Genomic DNA, 19,627 nt, shown 5'->3' with positions numbered 1-19,627 from the left:
CAATGTGTTGCAAATCTCTATAAAATGAAGCAGAAAGCATCCTGTGCAACATCAGAGCAGGAACATGTAAAAAAAGCAGCTTTCAAAAGTAACCTTTGGTTTTAACCAAACTACATTATTAATCTATAATCTAACCAGATTTCCCTCTGGAAAGGGGCAAAGGGAAAGAGAGTTCTAAATTGTTGGGGGGTTTTAATCTGTATTATTTTATTTAAATTCCTTGACTCTGATTGGGTTTTTGTTTCGTTTGTTTGAGGTTTTTTATTAAGGGGTGAGGTTAAACAGTTCCCAAAAGAGAGCAATTGAAAGCAGAAATATAGTATGACCATAATCTGTACCTCTTCAAAGAATTTATGCCCCACAGATTAGTTCTAGGACACCCCTTACAGCTTGATGCTATCACCCCCCATTTTCTACTCACTTTCATATGAAATCTTCAAGTTAGATTTACTTCTTAAAGGAAAACCATTTGTGGTTTATCTAAAGTATAAATGAGAGCTACAACATGAAGCAGCACAGACCTTTAAAGACCTTTACTGCATGTGACTGTAGTGGCTCAAAAGGCAGATGAACACACTAAAAACTGGGCTGCCACAGAGCACATGTCTGTAAACTCAACACAGACACCAAATGCATTCTATACCCTCTTATAATGAAAACACAAAACCAGTGTGGTTTGTAAGCGTGTCTAGAAGACTACTTCCTTCAACACTGCAGAAACCCTGTGTGGCTTCCAGTTTTATTCCCTCCCACACTCCATTTTGAATATACATTACCTTTGACAACTCCCACGCTTCGGTGAGTAACAGATCCCCACTTGTATTTGGGTGTGGTCACAGAGCTTTTCACACGCACTTTGTCGCCTATCTTGATATGAGAGGCAGAACTCTGCGGGGGGAACCCTAGCAGTTGCAAGAAGAAATGCATGGTGAGTGGGGCTTTCCCCCCCAAAATAAATCACCTTTACTGTATCATTCAGGTTTTTATTTAAAAGCAGTTAGCAGTGAACTTACCTAGAAGTTCAACATGGATATATCTGACCCAGTAAGTACCACCCTTCTGTTGCCAATCACACTGTACGTTCAGGTCATGCAATCCATCTCGATCCAATTTAATAACTTTGCCTACATCTCCTTCACAAACCTCCTCATAGGTTCTGCAACACCTAACCATCATCCCCACCTAGGGAAAAAGGACAACAGAATGCCATAATTATGTAAAATACTTTTGTATCAGAAGGAAAGTGGTTTCACAATAGGTTTTCATTATCACACTTACCTGAATATTCTCCCTCACATACACAGCATAGTCATCATTACTTAAGAAATCAGCTCGTTTCTTATAGGTCTGGCTCTCTGTTACAACAGCACCACTTGACTGGAAAAGAAGTCAAAATTGAACATGTAACAGTTAGAAAATGTGTTTTCAGTTTGGATAAATGAACTCATTAGCACAGACTGAAGATAACCCCCCCACAGATAATATCCTAGTTGCATACCAAAATGAGTAAAGTCTTGAACAGGTCAACTCACTACATGGCAGTTTCCACCCCTGCTCCCTGCCCCATTCCTGTAAAATTCCTGGGTCGTGGGGCTGCCCTTCTGCTCTTTGTCCCACGTAGCAGAGAGCAGGGGCTGGGGTGCAGTGGGGGCAATAGCTTGGCCAGAGGTTTCTGTTACAGATCATACTGTTTATGATCTACTTCAAATTAAAGTTTAGTTCTCAAAATGACTTGTCAAGGAATGCAGCTGCAAACTTTCAATGTGTGGAACAAGATGCAAGTTGCCATTATGATATCTGCTTGCCAAAGCAAAAAAAGAGGATTTGTGTGCAATCAGTGTAGCCTTGCAGATCCACATTCACATTCCACTAAAGCTACTTGTACAGTGAGGAAAAATCCAAAAATCACACAGTGGTGAATGGTAATCTCCCCACATTACTCCACTGACTTGTTATGTAATGCAATATGGACTTAAAGTATTCCCTTAGATAAGTAAGCTGACAAAAAAGTTAAGATTGTAGTTATCAACAATTATTCCTTTCAAGATTTGATTAACTTCAGAGAACTACTGCATTCCAGCTGTAACAAGAATTTTAAGAAAACTTTGTTCTGAGCACTAAAAGTTTTTTCATTCAAGGCACAGTATATCACTGCAATACTGCCAAAGATCAGAACTCAATGTCAGAGTTACTTCCTTCAAAATATAATGCATTTCTTTCAATTACAAAGAAAATACGACAGAACTCCTTAAAAGAATAAATAGAAATACAGAACTAATTTCACCTTATTGGCAAAGCCTTTCTGAAAGAGTTCCTGAAAGTCAACATAAACCTAATGTTCACATTCAAGTCATCATGCTTAACAGGCATTGTAAAGGTTATTTTATCACCAATTAGTAAAAATGTTTTTTATAAGGAAAACCAAATTTATTCCCCTGACTTTTTTTGCTGTTTATTCTTTAATTCCTTATTCCTTTTCACTAAAATACACTTATTTTTCAGAACAAGGGAGGTGGCAAAAAATAAAATTTAAAAAATTGATTCCTTTACAAATATTACTCTATAGTGTTGACTATTTTAGATGAAACTAACTCCATGGATACTTCCAGGTACCACTAGTGAAACATCTACCTGCATTCCACTCTTCTCCTGTGCTACTCATACATAAAAGAACTCATTCTGTAAGTATTTATGACATGCTTTAGATATGGCAACCATGGTTCTTGTTACAGTCTTAAAAGCTTGAGACTGCAGAATGTCCTTGTACTCTAAAGCAAGTTCATAAAGGGAAAGAATTACAAAATTTGCAGCCAGCTCAGATGGCTAGGTTTTAGTAAGTTGATCCTTACCACAGGGCAAGCAGCTTCAGCTTCTTCTACCTCCTCCACTATTTCCTCATCTGAATATTCATCAGAGACAGTATCAGCATCAGAGAGATCCGTAATTTGAACATCAGGGTGATCCAGCAACCAGCCAACCAAGGCTTCCACTCCTAATACAGAAAGCAAACTCAGTCTGTCTCTAAGGGATTCCCTGACATTTTTAACACAGCATCCAAAAAGAGAAGTAACAATTGCTCCCTTGTAAGTAACACTTTAATCTGCTCACTTTTTTCTCCTTCTAACATCACTAATCTAACTAAATGAAATACCTGGCAATCCAGAAGCACTTCCAGAGGTTCCAGACAGAGATTTCAGTGCAAATTCTATGTTTTTCCTAGGAAATCCCATTTCCATGAGTTGAACTACAATGGGGAGGGGTGGAATTGGAGATTGCTTGCGCTTCTTCATTTTTGTGGGTCTGATATGTTGCACTGTGATGGGTGTTGTAGCTTCACTAGAGCTGCAGTCTTCAAACACTGGAGTTGAAGGATGTGTAGACTCTACAGCCAGATACTGGCATACTGCCAAAGCAGCAGCCTAGATGAGAACAAATAAATCAGTCCAAGCAAAATAAGCATATATAGTGTCTCTGCACGTGTGTGACTGAAATTAAACATTATTTGCTAAAAAGGGTCCAGCATCTACTTTTTTTTAACCTACAGCTTAAGGTGTTTCAATTGGAGTATGATTTAGACAGACTGCTTTATTAGGTTACTTATTAGCTGAAAACACAAACTGTACCTCAAGCTCTTGTTTGTCAAATATTGCTTTCACAGGTGATGGCTGCGTAGCAGCTGTCAAAAGCTGCTGTAAAAGAATCATGGGAGGCTGAGGTCCTTCGGGAGACATATCTCCTATGTCAGGAGAGGCAACGGCTCCATCCTCTTGAAACAAAAACATCACTTTAATCAAAACCATGTAATATAGGTTGATTGCAAGACATTCTGGGGTCTATTTGGTTGAACAAACATACTATTTCGCCCATATTTCTTTTCCACAGGAATCATGCATTTTAAGATTAAAATGTGTGCTACCATCTCAATTAAAAAAAAAAAAAGCAAGTTAGGTATTTGCAGATAGATAAACAGTAGTTTTACTAAAACAGACCCAGAGCCTGTCTAGCAGAAACTGCTCAGTGGACAGCAAATTTGCATGAGTATCTTCTGAGTTTGCTTTTTACAATATGAATATTGCACAGAGGATAAACCACTTCCAGGATAAACCACTTCATACAGACAACTAACAACCTCACTGGCTGCCAAAACCAGGGTGCATACCTTCTGGATTGAGTCATTTCCCCCTAATAATCACCTATAAGGAAAAGCACCCTACTGCCCCTTCAAAAGCACACACCTTTTTTGAATGAACTGGCTCACAAGTCTGCAACTTTTATATTTGGTTTTGTATTCTTGTTAGCATAAGCATGCATGTTTCCTAGCTCTTTACTGCGGCTATATGACTCTTCATTTAACTCCAACATAAAGAAGTTATTTGAAACAATAACAAAATAGTTAATAGTCCTTATGCACTTCTGCTGTTCTGGTTAAGAGGGGAAAAAATTGGGTGTGGGGTTTTTTCCCCTTTAAAAACTGATGATAAAAGTAAACCCATGTTCCACTCCTGGGAAAACCACTACTCTGTTGATCTAAAATCAGGCAACTGGCAAAAATGTCCAGAAATATACAAGTAAACCCAAGATATTAATTATATTTACATGCTTCACAAATGCACAAATAATATAAACACCAAAGACATCAATAGCTATCCTGAAAGCTGACAGAGCTATTTTATTTTTTATGTAGAATGAATATATGTAGAGTGAACCCAAACTATTAAAACTACAATTCTTTAAACTCTTTTTAAGATTATGCTTAAGACACTGTATCCTGGTAATTTTTTTTTACTGGAAACTGCAAACATTTGAAGAACGATGAATAGCCAATTGAGAACTCACACTTTAAGCTTTGAAATAGAAAAATAAACCACTGCAAAAAGCTCACAATTTTTTTTTTAAATTACTTATAAAGCTTACTAACTATAAAAGACTTGAAAATTTAGCAAAGTCCAAGTTTCAGGCTTCAAACACTTGATGCACTTGGTCTTCAAAACGTAAGTTAAAATGTCAAAATTATTTTAGTGTGGAAGTTTAACACATTCCTGAATATTAATTTTAAATCTTTAGAGGGCAAATCTAACCTCTGCCCTCCAACTGCCACCAGCAAGGGTTACAGTCTCATACTCCATCTACTGTCTAAACAAACAGCAGCACACAGGTTGCATTTCAGAATACCTGCAGGGTTTAATGCAGACTCCTGCACAGCTGGCTGAGACAAGATCTGCCTCAGCGTATCCTGGTGCGAAAGCAGAGCTCGGCCTGCTTTCAGAATGTACAGCTTTAACTGCTGGCATCGCAGGAGATCCAAATCCACTTGACCTATCAGAAAACATTAAGCAGCCACTAGCATTAGAAATCTCTTGTATTAGAGAAGAAAGGCTATCAATTCATACAACCTCAGCCCAAGAATCAATTTACACCTTAACTCACTGTGTGAAATTTTCTGAAAAACTGATGGTATGAGCTATTTTGATGAGCATCTGGATAAAAAGTCTGCACATATCCTATGACCCATGACATTAAAAACACCTCCCTCCTACTTTTCACACCCTAGACAATCATACACAGCCGATATATAGCATACTAAGTGCAATTAAGGTATTATATGCATCCAATATTTTAAACAATTCAGTACAAGAAGTCCAGGCCCCAAAAGCTTATACACATTTTCTTGCCGAAGTAGAAACGGTATTCCACTTATACTGCTGAGTAATTAATCTCATAGCTAAACTTGTCTCCTAGTTAAGTCTGTCTCACAGTCAATGTTAAATAATATGCACTAAGAAAAAAGGTAAGGTTACAGAAAACCCTTTTTCTTCTGTATATTTGCTGTTATCAGCTTTTTTCTCCAGAGTACATCTAGCTATTTAAAACCAAAAATAAAGCCCCAACTGTACCTGAAAGACCCTGATTAGGAGACTTCATTCTCTGTTTTTCTATTTTACTTCCAGCCAGATTTACTAGTTGAGCCCAAATGGATAGCATAGGTTCAGTGAAAGGCAAGTTGTTCACATTAAAAGCCACAACTGGAAGCTAGAAAGTGGGGGAAAAAACAGGGGAAAGAAAAAAAGAAACAAACAACAGATAAGCATTTTCTAAGATTTTACAAAATCCTTCAAAAGTTTCAATGATTATTAAGTGAAGAAGAGAAAGAGTAGCATGCATCTTATTGTTCTTGACCAGGAACAACTGGAGAAGATCTCTATTCCCTACGTAGCTCCTCAGCCTGCATTTGTACCACACACTGCAGGCCTACTTGGTGAAAAGGACTGCAGTCTCTGAAGCAGACCAGGCAGTTCATGATTTCAATAAAGCTTTATTAACCAACTTGAGATTAAGATTCAAATGAAAACTCTCAAGCATGCCTAGAATAGTAAGCAAATCAAGTTAAATAGAAATAAATAAACTCCTCTCATATAAGAGCTATAAATCACATTATGACTTGGGATTTTAACTCAAGGCAAAGGACTACAGCTCAAATCCCTCCTCCTTTCATCACCTCAGCAAATGAGGATGCGAATTCAAGGCCCTATATGGGTTCACCTTAGATTTGCATTGAGAGAACTGTATGTCTTGGATGTCAGTATGTTCACCCAATGAAGAACCGTATTTTCTTTGCACTGTATCTGATTCTTTAACCATGGCTTTCTCTGTATGAAAGCCTCAGCAAAACAAACTTACTGGCTTTAATTGATTCAGAGGGCACACTCTACACGTCCGCATGTCATAGAACTGTACAGTGATTTTCCCTTTTGGGGTGATACGCGTCACGGTGCCTTCTCCAAATTCATCATGAATTACTTGTCCACCCAGCCTCAAGCGACTGTCGATGCCACCAATCACAGCTAACACTGCCATCAGGCCTCCCACCTCTGGGTTCTCAGTGTCAGGAAAGTAGTCATCCAACAGTGCCTAAAAAAGACCACAACAGAACTAACTGTAGGGAGAAAACATGCAGTTGTAGCTGCTTTAAAATACAAAATTAAACACACATACTTGTAATTTTAAAGTTACAACACTTAAATACACATATATATAAAAATACAAAAATGGTTTAAAAGTTAATATCATTTACAAACATTTAACATTTATAATTTCAAAATAAATATTGCTATAAAAAATGAGCTTATTTTAAAACGTGGAAACTACCCCTTCTGACTGTTTTCCTGCAAAGATGTGGGTGATGGAGGTTAGCTGAGAGTTGATGTACTTGTTTATGAGTCCATTCCACTGGCTGAGCGAATGGAGTGTCCTCAGCAGTGCCACTATCTCTTCTGCTAAAGTACTACTGTGAGTGGCAGTTAGAGATGCTTGGGGCCTGGCCTTTCTCCTCCTCAGAGTAGATTCTGGAAAGAAAAAGCACAACTGTTACCAATTCCATGTGTGCATTTTCTATCTGTAAAAGTAAGACAGTGAGGGGAAAAATTGTCTACCTCTGAGCAGTGGGATATCTGAAGAGCAAGTACTAAGGAGGCTGCCTAAAAATCCAAACAGTTTTTCTACAAGAAATTTCATGTCTCTTGACCTTTCATTTTTATCCCAGGATGGAAGTACTGCCTTCAATAAATGTACAGCAAGGATCTAAAAAGAGAACAAAATTAATGTTATTCCATTCTAAGTCACCAAATATTAAAGAAATTCTCAAACATATTAAGTATAGAAGAAAGATATTTTAAAAGTGAGCCTCCCTTTGTAGTTCTTTCTATAATGCCGATTCTTTCTGGCTGTGGAAATTAGAGCTACTGCTCTTTTGTTCCTTTTCCTGAGCAGTATTTCAAAAGAAGCTATTTAAGTTCAAAGTCAGCAACGATTTTATTGGCACATTAGTGAATCCAACCTCTTCAATACTCAGGACATGAGACACACATATATTGGGAAACGATGTAAGTGACTAAAACACATAGGAAAAACAGGAAAGCAGGATGGGAAGGTTTATTTACGTTCCAGACTCAGAACTTTGTATTAAGATATATTTGAGAACTAAAGTTTCCAAGTGTTCTGCAATGAAGGCATGTTAATTAAAAATTATGAGATATAAAGCTGAATGATACAAGAAAGCAAACAGCAACCAGAATGAGACTCAAACTGTGAAGCTAGGGCCTCTGACGCAGTACAGAAGGAACAGGCTAGCATCACCAACCCTACATACTCAGGGCAGGACAGACGAGGAACAGGGGAAGGTGTAAGTGCAGCAGTTTCAAAGAGCAGGTGGGGTTGTACATTCTGATCACAGAATGGGTTGGAGGGGACAAGTAGGTTGTCAGGTTTTGAGCTTCCTCATATTCTACCCAGAAGACCAGTACAAGTGATCAGTAACAATGAAGAACTCTCTTCTTGTAAACTTCTGTCAATAACACACCCTTCTAAAAATTTAAGGTCTGTCTTTGTCAAGTTATATAGATGCTGGTACATGAGGAATGTTCATATTCTCAAGTATTCCACTAAGCAGCACAAATGGCTCTAATGCACTAAGGTCTGGACGATGATGTAAGTCTCATTACATTAAAAATACCAGAAGAATTTGTTGGAAGATCACATAAAAATGCACAGGTCTTTGATACAAGGGTTTAGTTAAAAAATGCTGATGTCTTATCAAGGAAAAGATTAAAATGATCTTTTGATCCCCAAGCTTTAAGACTTAGAAGAGCTATTCCAGTATAAGGTTGCTTTTCAGTGTCATAAAAAAGGCATTACAAGATGCTGAGTAAAGGAAAAAGAAGGGAAAGAAGAAAAAAAAAAAAAAAAGAAGAAAAAAGAGAAAAGGGGACAACGTAAATACAATGCCAAAATAAGATGCAAAGATGTAGTTTCTTAAGAGAGACTGTAATTAAAAGAACAATTTACTGTACAAGGAGAGACAGTAGATAATACAGAATTTGATAACTTAAAAAGGAAATGGCACAGTTTTCCTAATGATCTTTTTGTCATCCTATTCTTCAGTTCAGCTTTCTAGGAAATGTTACATGGGAGTTTGCTGAACAGATTTTTGGAACACTGTTTTGGCCTCCCATCGGTACGAAGCTTTCAGGCTTTCAACAGAACAAGCGAGTCCGTAGTACCCTGAAGAGTGAAAAACTTACAGATGTGAAACAATGAATCCTAAACATAGGAATAATGTCACTTTTTCCCAACTAATTAAAAACGGATTCAAGGACATTTTCCATCTCTGTTTTTAATTCATTTTTTTAAGACAACTAAAGTTTACTTAATTCATTGCCTATCAAAGTAACTTGGAAATACACACATTACCTGTCTCTGCAGTGAAGCGGCAGTGAAAGATTCATGCCCCTCAACAATTTTCATTAGCAAAGTTATCCACTGAGATGTACTAAGTGTGCTGCACATCTGAGGCATGAGTGCTATACTTCGAATGAATCCCAACGTGCACCAACTCCTATGCTGTTCTTTATAAACTAATTTATTTGGCAAGGAAGCTAAAAACAAAAAGATATATACATATAACAGTTGACTTTTCCGCCAGCTACATAATTCTCTATACACTACACGGGGCTTTTTGGACAAATAACACTGAGCTAGCAACTCCACCACCGTCTTTACATGAACTATTAACTTCAATTTTAGAGCCTGTAATTAACTTTATTAAATATGCCTTTAAAACAATTCTCATCCTTATACTGTTTCTTCATTCCAAAGCAGCTTATAGCATTACTTCTCAAATTAAAAAGCAGCTATCAAAGTGAATGAGACATACCCAGCCACACCACTTTCCCCACACAGAAGATGACTGCTAAAAAATTGTGCAAGCCAGCCATACATGCCCTGATGCTCCAGAGCTTGTGCATTTCTCCTGTTTTAAGAATGCTTAAGATCATTTGTATGGCTTCTGCTAACAATTAAGATTTTAAAAGCTCTGAAAGTGCATTTTCTAGCCTTTGGTCTTAAAGGATTAAAAACTAGTAACAAAAAGATTTACAAAACCACAAGACAGGGCACAATATACAAGTGAATGGCTGAACTGGCCTGTTTCTATATAATATACCTGATTTATCTATTGTTCCACTCTCTACAAGCATACGGAGTAGACCACACAAAGTCCTAGTCGCATCACTTTGCATTACTTCAGCATGGACACCAGCAGAGAGACACAGTGTCTGCAACAGGTTCACAGTACTTGTCAGCATCATGGAAGTAGGGTGGAGATTCCTTTCAACTTGTTCTCCTTCTGTAGAGGAGTAAGAGACAGAGGAATACACTGAGTTAATCTATTTCACAGAGTTCTACAAAAAAACCCCACAGTGTGACAAATTTGTGGAAAATACTTTGTCTAAGATGATCTGACATGAAGAAGATTCCTTTTTTCCAACTGCAGGAGCAAAATACTAAACAAATATTCTACAGGTATTTTCAAGCTTCTCCCTGGCAGTACACAAAAGAAATTCCAAATACCGTGCCAAGAATAGGGAAGCAGCATGACTGAATGTATAATTAGGTATATAAAAAACTACTCTTTAGAATGGTATTAACATAAATTAGAATTTATGGCTTCTGGTATGTGTAACTGAAACTATTTCAGTTGGATAACACTGTTTTGTCTTTGACCCATGAATACAAACAAATGTAATACCATCTTTTCTATCCTCCTTTCTCACAGTAAAGTGATCTTAAGTAATATTCTGATCAGAAATGTACACCTATTAAGTTAATCTCTGATGAAGCTTTTTCTCCTGTGAAAGAAACTTTTTCATATTATAAGATATCAATTTTGGAATTCAAATGAAACCCTGCCTCCACTTTTATGCAAAAAAAAAAAAATATATATATTTTTTAAATTGCTTTTTTACCAGAATCGTCCTCAGTGTCTGAATCCTCTGTCGTGGGCTGCGTTGCTGGTGGTGGCTCAGCTAGTTTGAGATCATACTTTCCCTCCTTCCCCATTCTGTAAGAATTTGTACTTCCAGTGTCCCACTGCACTCTGATCCAGCCATCTTCTCCCAACTCTCCAATAACACAACCCAAACCTGGAGGGGGTCCATCCTGACAGAAGACAGAAGTTCACGTTACATAATCAACAACACTAATTCATATCCTAATCCATAAAATAACAATGCTATTGCTCTTATTTGCTGCTAACCTTCACTAATGTTTCAAAATCCAGTAGAAAGTTGAAAAGCATTCCACAATCTTCAAAAGAAATTACCCCAATGAACTGCAGCAACACTCATGTTTGCATTCTACTGTATACTACATACAGGCACCTAGTTTAGGCGCAAATATTGAAGCAAACAAGTGATCCATTTTCCTATTAAATTGTAACTCAAAACAGGCTCACTTAAAAAAAAAAATCTCCAAAAAACCAAGTTAAGCAAACAATTAATATTCTTTATGTTAATGCTCCAGATCTTTAAAGTGTAAAGTGATCTTTACAGTTCAAACATAAAATTCACAGTCCATTGAATAGAGACTTTAGATTTTAACACACCCAAAGTCATACTGAAAGAAGCTGTACCTGATCACCCCATTTCCAGTCTACCCCTCTCACCACTCTGGTACCAATCTTCATCATGGCTGCAAGCTCTGGTCCAGAAACAGGGAGCTGAACAGGTGTAGTTTCCTTTCTTGACTCTTCTAAAACTGTGGCAGAAGCTCCACGAGAAGAGGCAATCATATCTTCTTCAATGTTGTCAGAACTAGGTCCTAAAGAGGGGAAAAAATTAAAACCAGCTACAAGGTTTTATACATACTTTTGTCACACTTCGGAATTTTAAGGCACATAGGGTTTGCAGTATAAAAGCAATAACAAACAGGAAACAGGTCATACTATCAGATAAGCTTTTAGGAAACTAGGATATAATGGTTTTAAATGCACAGGACTTGAAATACTTGATTTTGAACACTAAGGGACAAAATAGACACATTATAATGTTAAGTCCAGTGGCTAAATGGTCCTAATAGTACTTTTTTCTGGAAAAATTTCTTGTGAGCACTCTAGTTAAGTACAAGTTAGAAGAACAAATATTAGCTACTACCTATGAGCACCAAGAAAGAAAAAGCAGAGAATTTGAATCATGGCAAAAAACACCACAGAAATTTTAAGAATAAAGTAAGCTGCCAGCTTACATGTGTGGACTGTGAATGGTTTTAATATGTAGAACAAATGAAATTGAACAAGTAGGAAGCAGGTAGTTTTTAATATTTTCATTTTTAATTTACTTGTAAAATTTCCACCAAAATTCCACTATTACACCTAAATTCTAGCAAAGGATGGCCAAAGCAAAGGCTTAGGAGGCCACAATCAAACTAACTTCCTTCTCAATAATGCTTACACATGAGGAGAGATCCAGGAAGATCTTCAGGAAAAGAGGGAAAAATATGAGCTTTGGAAGAAGGGGCAGGTGTCTTGGGCCAACTATAGGAATTTAATGAGATCATGTAGGGAGAAAGTCAGAAGGGCTAAAGCTGAACTGGAACTCAGACTGGCCAGTTCTGTAAAAGATAATAAAAAGTCCTTCTATAGGTATATTAACAGTAAGAGGAGGATCAAGGAGAATCTCCAACCCTTATTGGACGCAGAGGGAACATTAGTGACAGGAGATGAGGACAAAGCTGAAGTCCTTAATTCCTTCTTTACCTCAGTCTTTACTATTAAAGATGGGTATTCCCCGAGTACTCATCCTCAGGAACTGGCTGACAGAGAGGGGAAGAATAGCAAAATTCCCATGGTTAAGGAGGAAATGATTAGCGACCTACTTGGCCAGTTAAATACTAACAAGTAAGTGGGGCCAGATGGGATTCACCCAAGGGTGCTGAGAGAACTGACAGACGTGCTAGCCAAACCCTTTTCCATCATCTATCAGAAATCCTGGCAGACTGGGAAGTTCCACTGGACTGGAGGCTGGCAGATGTGACACCCATATATAAGAACGGCCGGAAGGAGGATCTGGGGAACTACAGACCTGTCAGTCTGACCTCAGTCCTGGGGAAGATCATGGAGAGGGTCATCTTGGGAGCTATCATGCAGCACATGCATGGTGGCCAGGGGATCAGGCCTAGTCAACATGGGTTTACAAAAAGTAGATCCTGTCAAACTAACCTGATCACCTTCTATGACAAGGTGACCCGCTTAATGGACAAGGGGAAGGCTGTGGATGTGGTCTGCCTGGACTTTAGTAAAGCCTTTGAATCGGTTTCTCACAGCACTGTGACTGAGAAACTGGCTGCCACTGGCCTTGACAGGTGGACCCTCAGATGGATTAAAAACTGGATGGATGCCCGGGCCAAAGGGTGGTGGTGAATGGAACAAAATCCAGCTGGAGGCCAGTCACGAGTGGCATCCCCCAGGGCTCAGTCCTGGGTCCAGTCTTGTTCAACATCTTTATCAATGACCTCGATGAAGGGATTGAATGTTCCCTCAGTAGGTTTGCAGACGACACTAAACTAGGAGGAAGTGTTGATCTGCCTGAGGGTAGGGAGGCTCTTCAGAGGGATCTGAACAGACTGGACCGATGGGCTGAGACCAACAGGATGAAGTTTAACATGGCCAAGTGTAGAGTGCTGCACATGGGACATAACAACCCCATGCAGCGCTACAGGCTTGGGGGAGGTTGGCTGGAGAGCTGTCAGGAAGAGAAGGACCTGGGGGTGTTGGTTGACTGCAGGCTGAATATGAGCCAGCAGTGTGCCCAGGCGGCCAAGAAGGCCAATGGCATCTAGGCCTGTATCAAAAACAGTGTGGCCAGTAGGTCCAGGGAGGTGATTGTGCCCCTGTACTCAGCATTGGTGAGGCCGCACCTCGAGTGCGGTGTCCAGTTCTGGGCTCCTCACCATAAGAAGGACATTGAGGTCCTCGAGCAAGTGCAGAGAAGGGCAACCAGGCTGGTGAAGGGGCTGGAGGGCAAATCATATGAGGAGCGGCTGAGGGAACTGGGGATGTGTAGCCTGGAAAAGAGGAGGCTGAGGCTGTGACCTTATCACAACCTACAACTACCTGAAGGGAGGTTGTAGAGAGGTGAGTGATGGTCTCTTCAGCCAGGTGACAGGAGATAGAACAAGGGGAAATGGCATGAAGTTGTGCCAGTGAAGGTTTAGATTGGATATTAGAAAAAAATGTTATACTGAAAGAGTTGTCAGGGCCTGGAACAGGCTGCCCAGGGAGGTGGTTGAGTCACCTTCCCTGGATGTGTTCAAAAAACGGTTTCATGAGGTACTTAGGGATATGGTTTAGCATGGGATGGGAATGGTTGGACTTAATGATCTTCAAAGGTCTCTTCCAACCTTGTGATTCTGTGACTGTGTATTAGGGTAAATACCATTAATTCCCAATCTTTAAGGAGCAGAGTCATTCTGTAGTTTGGGTACACCAACACATAAATCCAAACAAGAAACAAGACTATCTTGTACCTATCAGCCGCAGGGTTGTTTGTGTCAATGCCAGCATGCCAGAATTCAGGAGGAGGCTTAAGGTATTAGCACCATGCTGCAGGGTCAACATGTTGAGCATGACCAGCAGAAAACGTGCTTGTGGAATAGTCCCAAGACTTGGTCCAGCTGGATTCTCATTAGTTATAGTTTGCAGAGGAACTGGCTGCACACCTAATTTAAAAGTAATATAAACAACAAAGTCAGTTGACATTTGGGAGCTACAATAAATTAGGTTGTAGATTTGACAGTTTCAAATATTTTTTATTCCCTGATTGGCTTTAAGACCTTACAAGCTCAAGTTCAAAGACACTTTTTATAATTTAGATTTCAATGGTAAAACATTGCTAATGAGCAACAAATAACCTGTTACTGAAATACCAGGAACATTCTCTTGAACCCTGAAAAGTGAGTTAAGGGGGAATGACACATGGATGGACAGAAGGTCAAAGTATTTCTCAGCACAAGACAGGAGAACTGATTTTAGCATCCTAATTCTTTGGAACTTTAAATAAAAATGCATTATTCATTTAAAACAGCTTTGCCAACAGAAACACCATGAGACTCACCTAGTTCTTTAAATTTTGCACTAGCATCTAGCAAGATGTTCCTGACATTCTGAATAGCCCACGCATACAGCTTTCCAAAAGTTACTTCTAACAGCATTCTGTTAAACGGTGGAATCAGATCAACATCCTTCAAGCAGTCAGTAAGAGGTTCCCTTTGAAGAAAAAACAACAACAAAAGTAAGTATATTTTTTCCTTACTTAAGAATTGTGAAAGAAAAAACGCCAGAAGATTTTACCCTATATTGGCTCCTTCTGGAATGAGCCTCTGCCACCCACAGAACATGGCATACTGCACAGACGGGAGCAAAAAATTTTTTGCTGCCAATTTCAGAATAGTATCAATTCCCTCCAGACGAACTTCTGCTCTTTCCAGCTGCAAAAGGAAAAAGAACCACACAAACCTGTCATACTCATTCTAATTGCTAATACATGTGATCCCATTTTCATCCATTTTACCTGTTTTAATAAACATTTCCTCATTTTTTCTACATCCACTGGCTCTTCTTTAAGTGCAAATTCAACAATGGTGTTAAGAAGGGCAGACTGTGGATACAAGCCTTGCACATTTTGCTTCAGCCATTTGTATTTGTGGACACCTGTAACTGTACTCAAAAGTGGCTGCCACTTATCCTGCAAAACAGGAAGGATGTAGGTTCAATTTTAAATTACTGAAAATATAAGTTAATTCACATAAAATCATGACCAAATATTTGGTGGGAAGGGGAGGGGAGGGCGGAATTCTTCAAAGCCAGGAAAGATCTTAGTATTATCTGTAACTCATTATCTTTACAATTGTTACATAAAATTTCAAATGCATAAATATTCAAAAGAGGATGCAACCTACCAAAACCTTTTATTTTGAAATTAAGCTTTGTCTGAACACTTCTGAGATTATCAATACATCTAAAGGAGAGAGACGGTACCTTTACATATTCTAAACATGCAGTGCACAAGCTTATTTTTAAGAATTATTCCGAGTCACACTAATACAGTGCATCATAATTAATTATATGCCCCAGATACCATTATCAGAATATTAAAATGTCAAATTATAGCAATAATGCTTTAACTAGTATTTTTTTTCCCTTGTGTCCTAATTTATTCACAAGGTTGACTCTAAATCTGATATCCTACCTTGGGTGATTTGATTGGTATGGGCCTTTTATCTAAAGGAACAGGACTGTGAGGTACCACACAGGATTCTTCTAAATCACTCTCTTCATTTCCAATTTTGGATTCCTCCACATCAGCAGATTCAGATTTTTTTGGCACTAGAAATAAAGGAATAATTCTTTCATGCAACATGTTAACAACTTCCAGCATCATTTTTAAGATAACCTAGGCATACCAAATTATTAAGACTTGCCTGTAATGAAATGGAAATGCACTCCTGGTGAACTCTATGTTAATTATTATCAAATTAGCTCTGGTAATATTTGCAATATGCTTTTATCTTTAAAGATCAATTTCAAAGGTAATTCAGTGTTTGTTCACCACATGAATTTATTTCCAGTTAAAGAGATACTTAACTACAATGCTTTAATAAAACATGATTTTTAATACGATGACGCTTCTAGTAAACATCACTTAAGCCAGTTCAGAAGGACTCATATTGGATCGTTTTTAATATGCTGGAACACAAAGAAGGATGCCCTCACCTAAACCTGACTCTCTTGCTACCTGTTTTGGTTTTAAGAACTGACATGTAACCATTGATTTAAGAAAAACTGATGAAAATGCAGCAGATTGCAAATGGCTTTGATGTTTTAACTATCAAGAGAGTCTCAAATATAGAGAAGGAACCTTAGAATGAGATTTGATTTACTTTGTTTCAAAGAAAATACAATATTAATGGCCCCTTACCTCTTTTTTTCCTTTTTTCTCTAATTATTTTCTGAGCTACCCTCCGCCATCGGGGCAAGGAACTCAGAAGTTTAAATTTAGACATTATAGATAGATCATTGCAGACTGCAGGACGGAGTTCATTGAATAAGAATCTCAAACGTTCAATGACAGGAGCACAAACTTCCTTGTAAGAACGTCCTTGCTCTTGATGGGTCTAAGAAAGGCATGGAAAGATTAGGTTACTGTTTAATATACCATAAAATGGATTTTTTTATTAAAACACTTCAAATTAAAAACAATCTGAAGTTCAGCAGGCAAGAAGCTTACCTTAATCAGCGAGCATTTCGCTTGGTAGACAACTCGACATACATCCACTACAGATTTTGGTAAGGTTTTGTGCTTTACCTGGTCAACTCCAAGGGCACCAGGATGAACCAGAGACAGTGCCACATGACCTTAGTGGGAAAAGACACTCTCTGAATATTCATTTCCAAAAACATCTATAGTAGAGTTTAAAACAGTCCAAAATGCATTCAGGGACAGCTGTACCACAAGCCTACCTACCCAAATCTTCATGCTTCAGAAGACAACATAATAACAAACGTCCTACTTCTTCCACAGGATGCTCAGGAGGGAATGTGATTGGTGTTGTTAAGTGACACTGTTTACAGTATCTCTCTATTTGACACAAGAAGTCCTGCAAAAACACACAACAGCATCTATTTAACTGTGGTTTTAAATACAATGAAAATTGTATTTAAATACAATGAAAGGACACAAAATACTGCAGCCATTATTTTTATTTAAATAAAACTCAATAACCTCCACAATCTGAACTAACATTCAGAAGTGAGATACTGCATGGTCTAAGCACAACTTAATACCTGTACAGCAGCTATAACCCAATACTACAGAGAATACCCCATATCATTCTTCCTGTATGAAGTGCAACATAGCTCATGTAACAAAGCTACTACTGTTTTTCTCTCTCCTCGAGACAGCCAGATCACAAACGCAATTTTTAATTGTCTTCTAACTCATTATTATTGCTATCCTATCCTCCCAAGGATTTTTGGTTTTGGTTTTTTTTTTTTTTTTATAAAGGAGCTAAACTCAAAAGATTTGAAAATCTGAAGTCACGACAGAAAACAGCGATCAAAATAATTATCAGGGGCTTTCATATCTACAACTGCAACCAGGTGAAACCTGAACCCCAAGACACAAAAGGACTTCAAGACAAAGGCATACACACACCTCACACAAAATATATTTGCACTTGCTGAACGTGAGCAGGGTCTCTCAAGACCACTAAACCTTCACATGTAAAGTGATGTGATTTTTTTTTTCTCCCTCTCAAAAATTCAAAGGAATTTTTGCTATTAAGTGAAATACGCAAACTTCATCCATTAGTAGCATTCAACCACTCCTTTCACAAAAAAAAAAGGAATTCTGAAATAACTTTTTCAACTTTTTTAACTTTTGGAGACTTTTCAATAACTGTTTCAGGCCACCAGTGTCACCCTTCAGCAACAGTTTTAGTGAACAGAACTACAGAAGGCTTACCTTCACAGTGTGATCCTGAATATTATTATCTGCGATAGCTTGGAGAAAAGGCTGCGAGTGGTCACTCAAAGTCAGTCGATGCGTATATAGCTTGGATTTATTTGGGGTAGTGTTACCAGGTGAGCTACAATGGTCTTCATCTTTTTCCTCATTGTAACTGTAATGGATCTGACTAGTTTGCAAGCCTCCTGAAAAGATGGATGACTTCAACCATTCTAAAAGAAAGAAAAGACAAATACATATTCTGATAAAAGATTGAGCTATCGAGATGTCCTGGTTTCAGTCAGGATGGAGTTAACTTCATTTGTAGCAGCAGATGGAATGCTGTGTTTGAGAGTTAAAATGGGAGCAGTGCTGATAACACCCTGATGTTTTTAGTTGTGTCAAGCAGTCAAGGACTTTCTAAGCTCTTCGTATTTCCCTATTCAAGAGAAAGGAGGGGTGAAGCCAGGACAGGTGACCCAAACAGGCCAAAGAGAGTATTCCATGCCAATTACGTCAAGCTCATTATAAAGGGGGGCTGATGGGAGGAGGAGCAGGGCGGCTCCAGGATGCGTGGGTTTTTGGGGGGCGGTAGGGTTCCGGGATGGCTCTGGGTGGCACGGCCTGAGTTGTGGGTTCAGTGAGAAACTGCATTGTGTGTCAACAGCTTCATATATTTTTTGCTCTAAAGTCCTGTTAGCATTGTTATATTTTATCTTTCTGCTATTCTAGTAAACTATCCTTATGCCAACCCACAGGCATTTGGTTTCTTGGTTTTGGAGTTGTTATTTGCCCCTTCCTTTTCCCTTCCCTTGCCCCACCGCTCCCGCTCCCCCTCCCCCCCCCCGCCCCTTCCTCTTCCCCTGCTCTTTTCCTTTAAGCAGCAGGCAGCTGTATGGATCTCAGCTCTCAGCTGGGGTAAAACCACGACAGTCTATTTTGGTGCCAGACGTGGGGCACGAAAGGTTGGGATAACGGTAGATCTGACCCTGACCTGATTGTAATTAAGACAAAGTTGTGATAAGCACTGTTGTTTAAGCAGTCTCTGGTCACGATGCTGTGGTATTTATTCACAAGGCTGTGGTCACAGCTGTGGCAGCAAAACCACTGTATGCTGTGTGCAATCCTGGCAGGATTTTTTACCATCTCAGGGCTGCGGCTCCTGTTTTTGTTCCCGTACTTCATTTTAGTGTATTTTATGATAACAGTCTATGATACAGTAATATCGATGACCACGAGCTTGTGCTGGTACTTGTATGAGATTTTGCTGCCCTGTCTATTCTTTGGACAGAATC

General features: G+C 38.7%; 1 protein-coding gene across 1 annotated transcript in view; it reads right to left on the bottom strand.

Moving 5' to 3' along the window:
• Positions 1 to 19,627, bottom strand: part of HERC2 (HECT and RLD domain containing E3 ubiquitin protein ligase 2) — a 119,030-nt gene that overhangs the window by 43,766 nt on the left and 55,637 nt on the right. Inside the window, exons 27-50 of the mRNA XM_084271807.1 lie at positions 18,351 to 18,565; positions 17,352 to 17,484; positions 17,115 to 17,242; positions 16,806 to 17,001; positions 16,077 to 16,213; positions 15,399 to 15,572; positions 15,179 to 15,315; positions 14,943 to 15,094; positions 14,356 to 14,547; positions 11,465 to 11,652; positions 10,800 to 10,992; positions 9,998 to 10,180; positions 9,247 to 9,431; positions 7,431 to 7,578; positions 7,147 to 7,343; positions 6,679 to 6,909; positions 5,895 to 6,030; positions 5,173 to 5,316; positions 3,624 to 3,766; positions 3,152 to 3,419; positions 2,850 to 2,992; positions 1,279 to 1,377; positions 1,014 to 1,182; positions 777 to 902 (exon numbers count right to left, since the gene is read on the bottom strand). Coding sequence (XP_084127933.1) covers positions 777 to 902; positions 1,014 to 1,182; positions 1,279 to 1,377; positions 2,850 to 2,992; positions 3,152 to 3,419; positions 3,624 to 3,766; positions 5,173 to 5,316; positions 5,895 to 6,030; positions 6,679 to 6,909; positions 7,147 to 7,343; positions 7,431 to 7,578; positions 9,247 to 9,431; positions 9,998 to 10,180; positions 10,800 to 10,992; positions 11,465 to 11,652; positions 14,356 to 14,547; positions 14,943 to 15,094; positions 15,179 to 15,315; positions 15,399 to 15,572; positions 16,077 to 16,213; positions 16,806 to 17,001; positions 17,115 to 17,242; positions 17,352 to 17,484; positions 18,351 to 18,565 — 4,017 coding nt within the window. The remainder of the gene's footprint in view (positions 1 to 776; positions 903 to 1,013; positions 1,183 to 1,278; positions 1,378 to 2,849; positions 2,993 to 3,151; positions 3,420 to 3,623; positions 3,767 to 5,172; positions 5,317 to 5,894; positions 6,031 to 6,678; positions 6,910 to 7,146; positions 7,344 to 7,430; positions 7,579 to 9,246; positions 9,432 to 9,997; positions 10,181 to 10,799; positions 10,993 to 11,464; positions 11,653 to 14,355; positions 14,548 to 14,942; positions 15,095 to 15,178; positions 15,316 to 15,398; positions 15,573 to 16,076; positions 16,214 to 16,805; positions 17,002 to 17,114; positions 17,243 to 17,351; positions 17,485 to 18,350; positions 18,566 to 19,627) is intronic.

Source organism: Gallinula chloropus (assembly GCF_964237585.1).
Source record: "Gallinula chloropus genome assembly, chromosome: 1".
Classification (NCBI taxonomy): Eukaryota; Metazoa; Chordata; class Aves; order Gruiformes; family Rallidae; genus Gallinula; species Gallinula chloropus.
The sequence above is the reverse complement of the archived record's forward strand: the minus strand, read 5'-3'. Positions and strand labels throughout refer to the sequence as shown.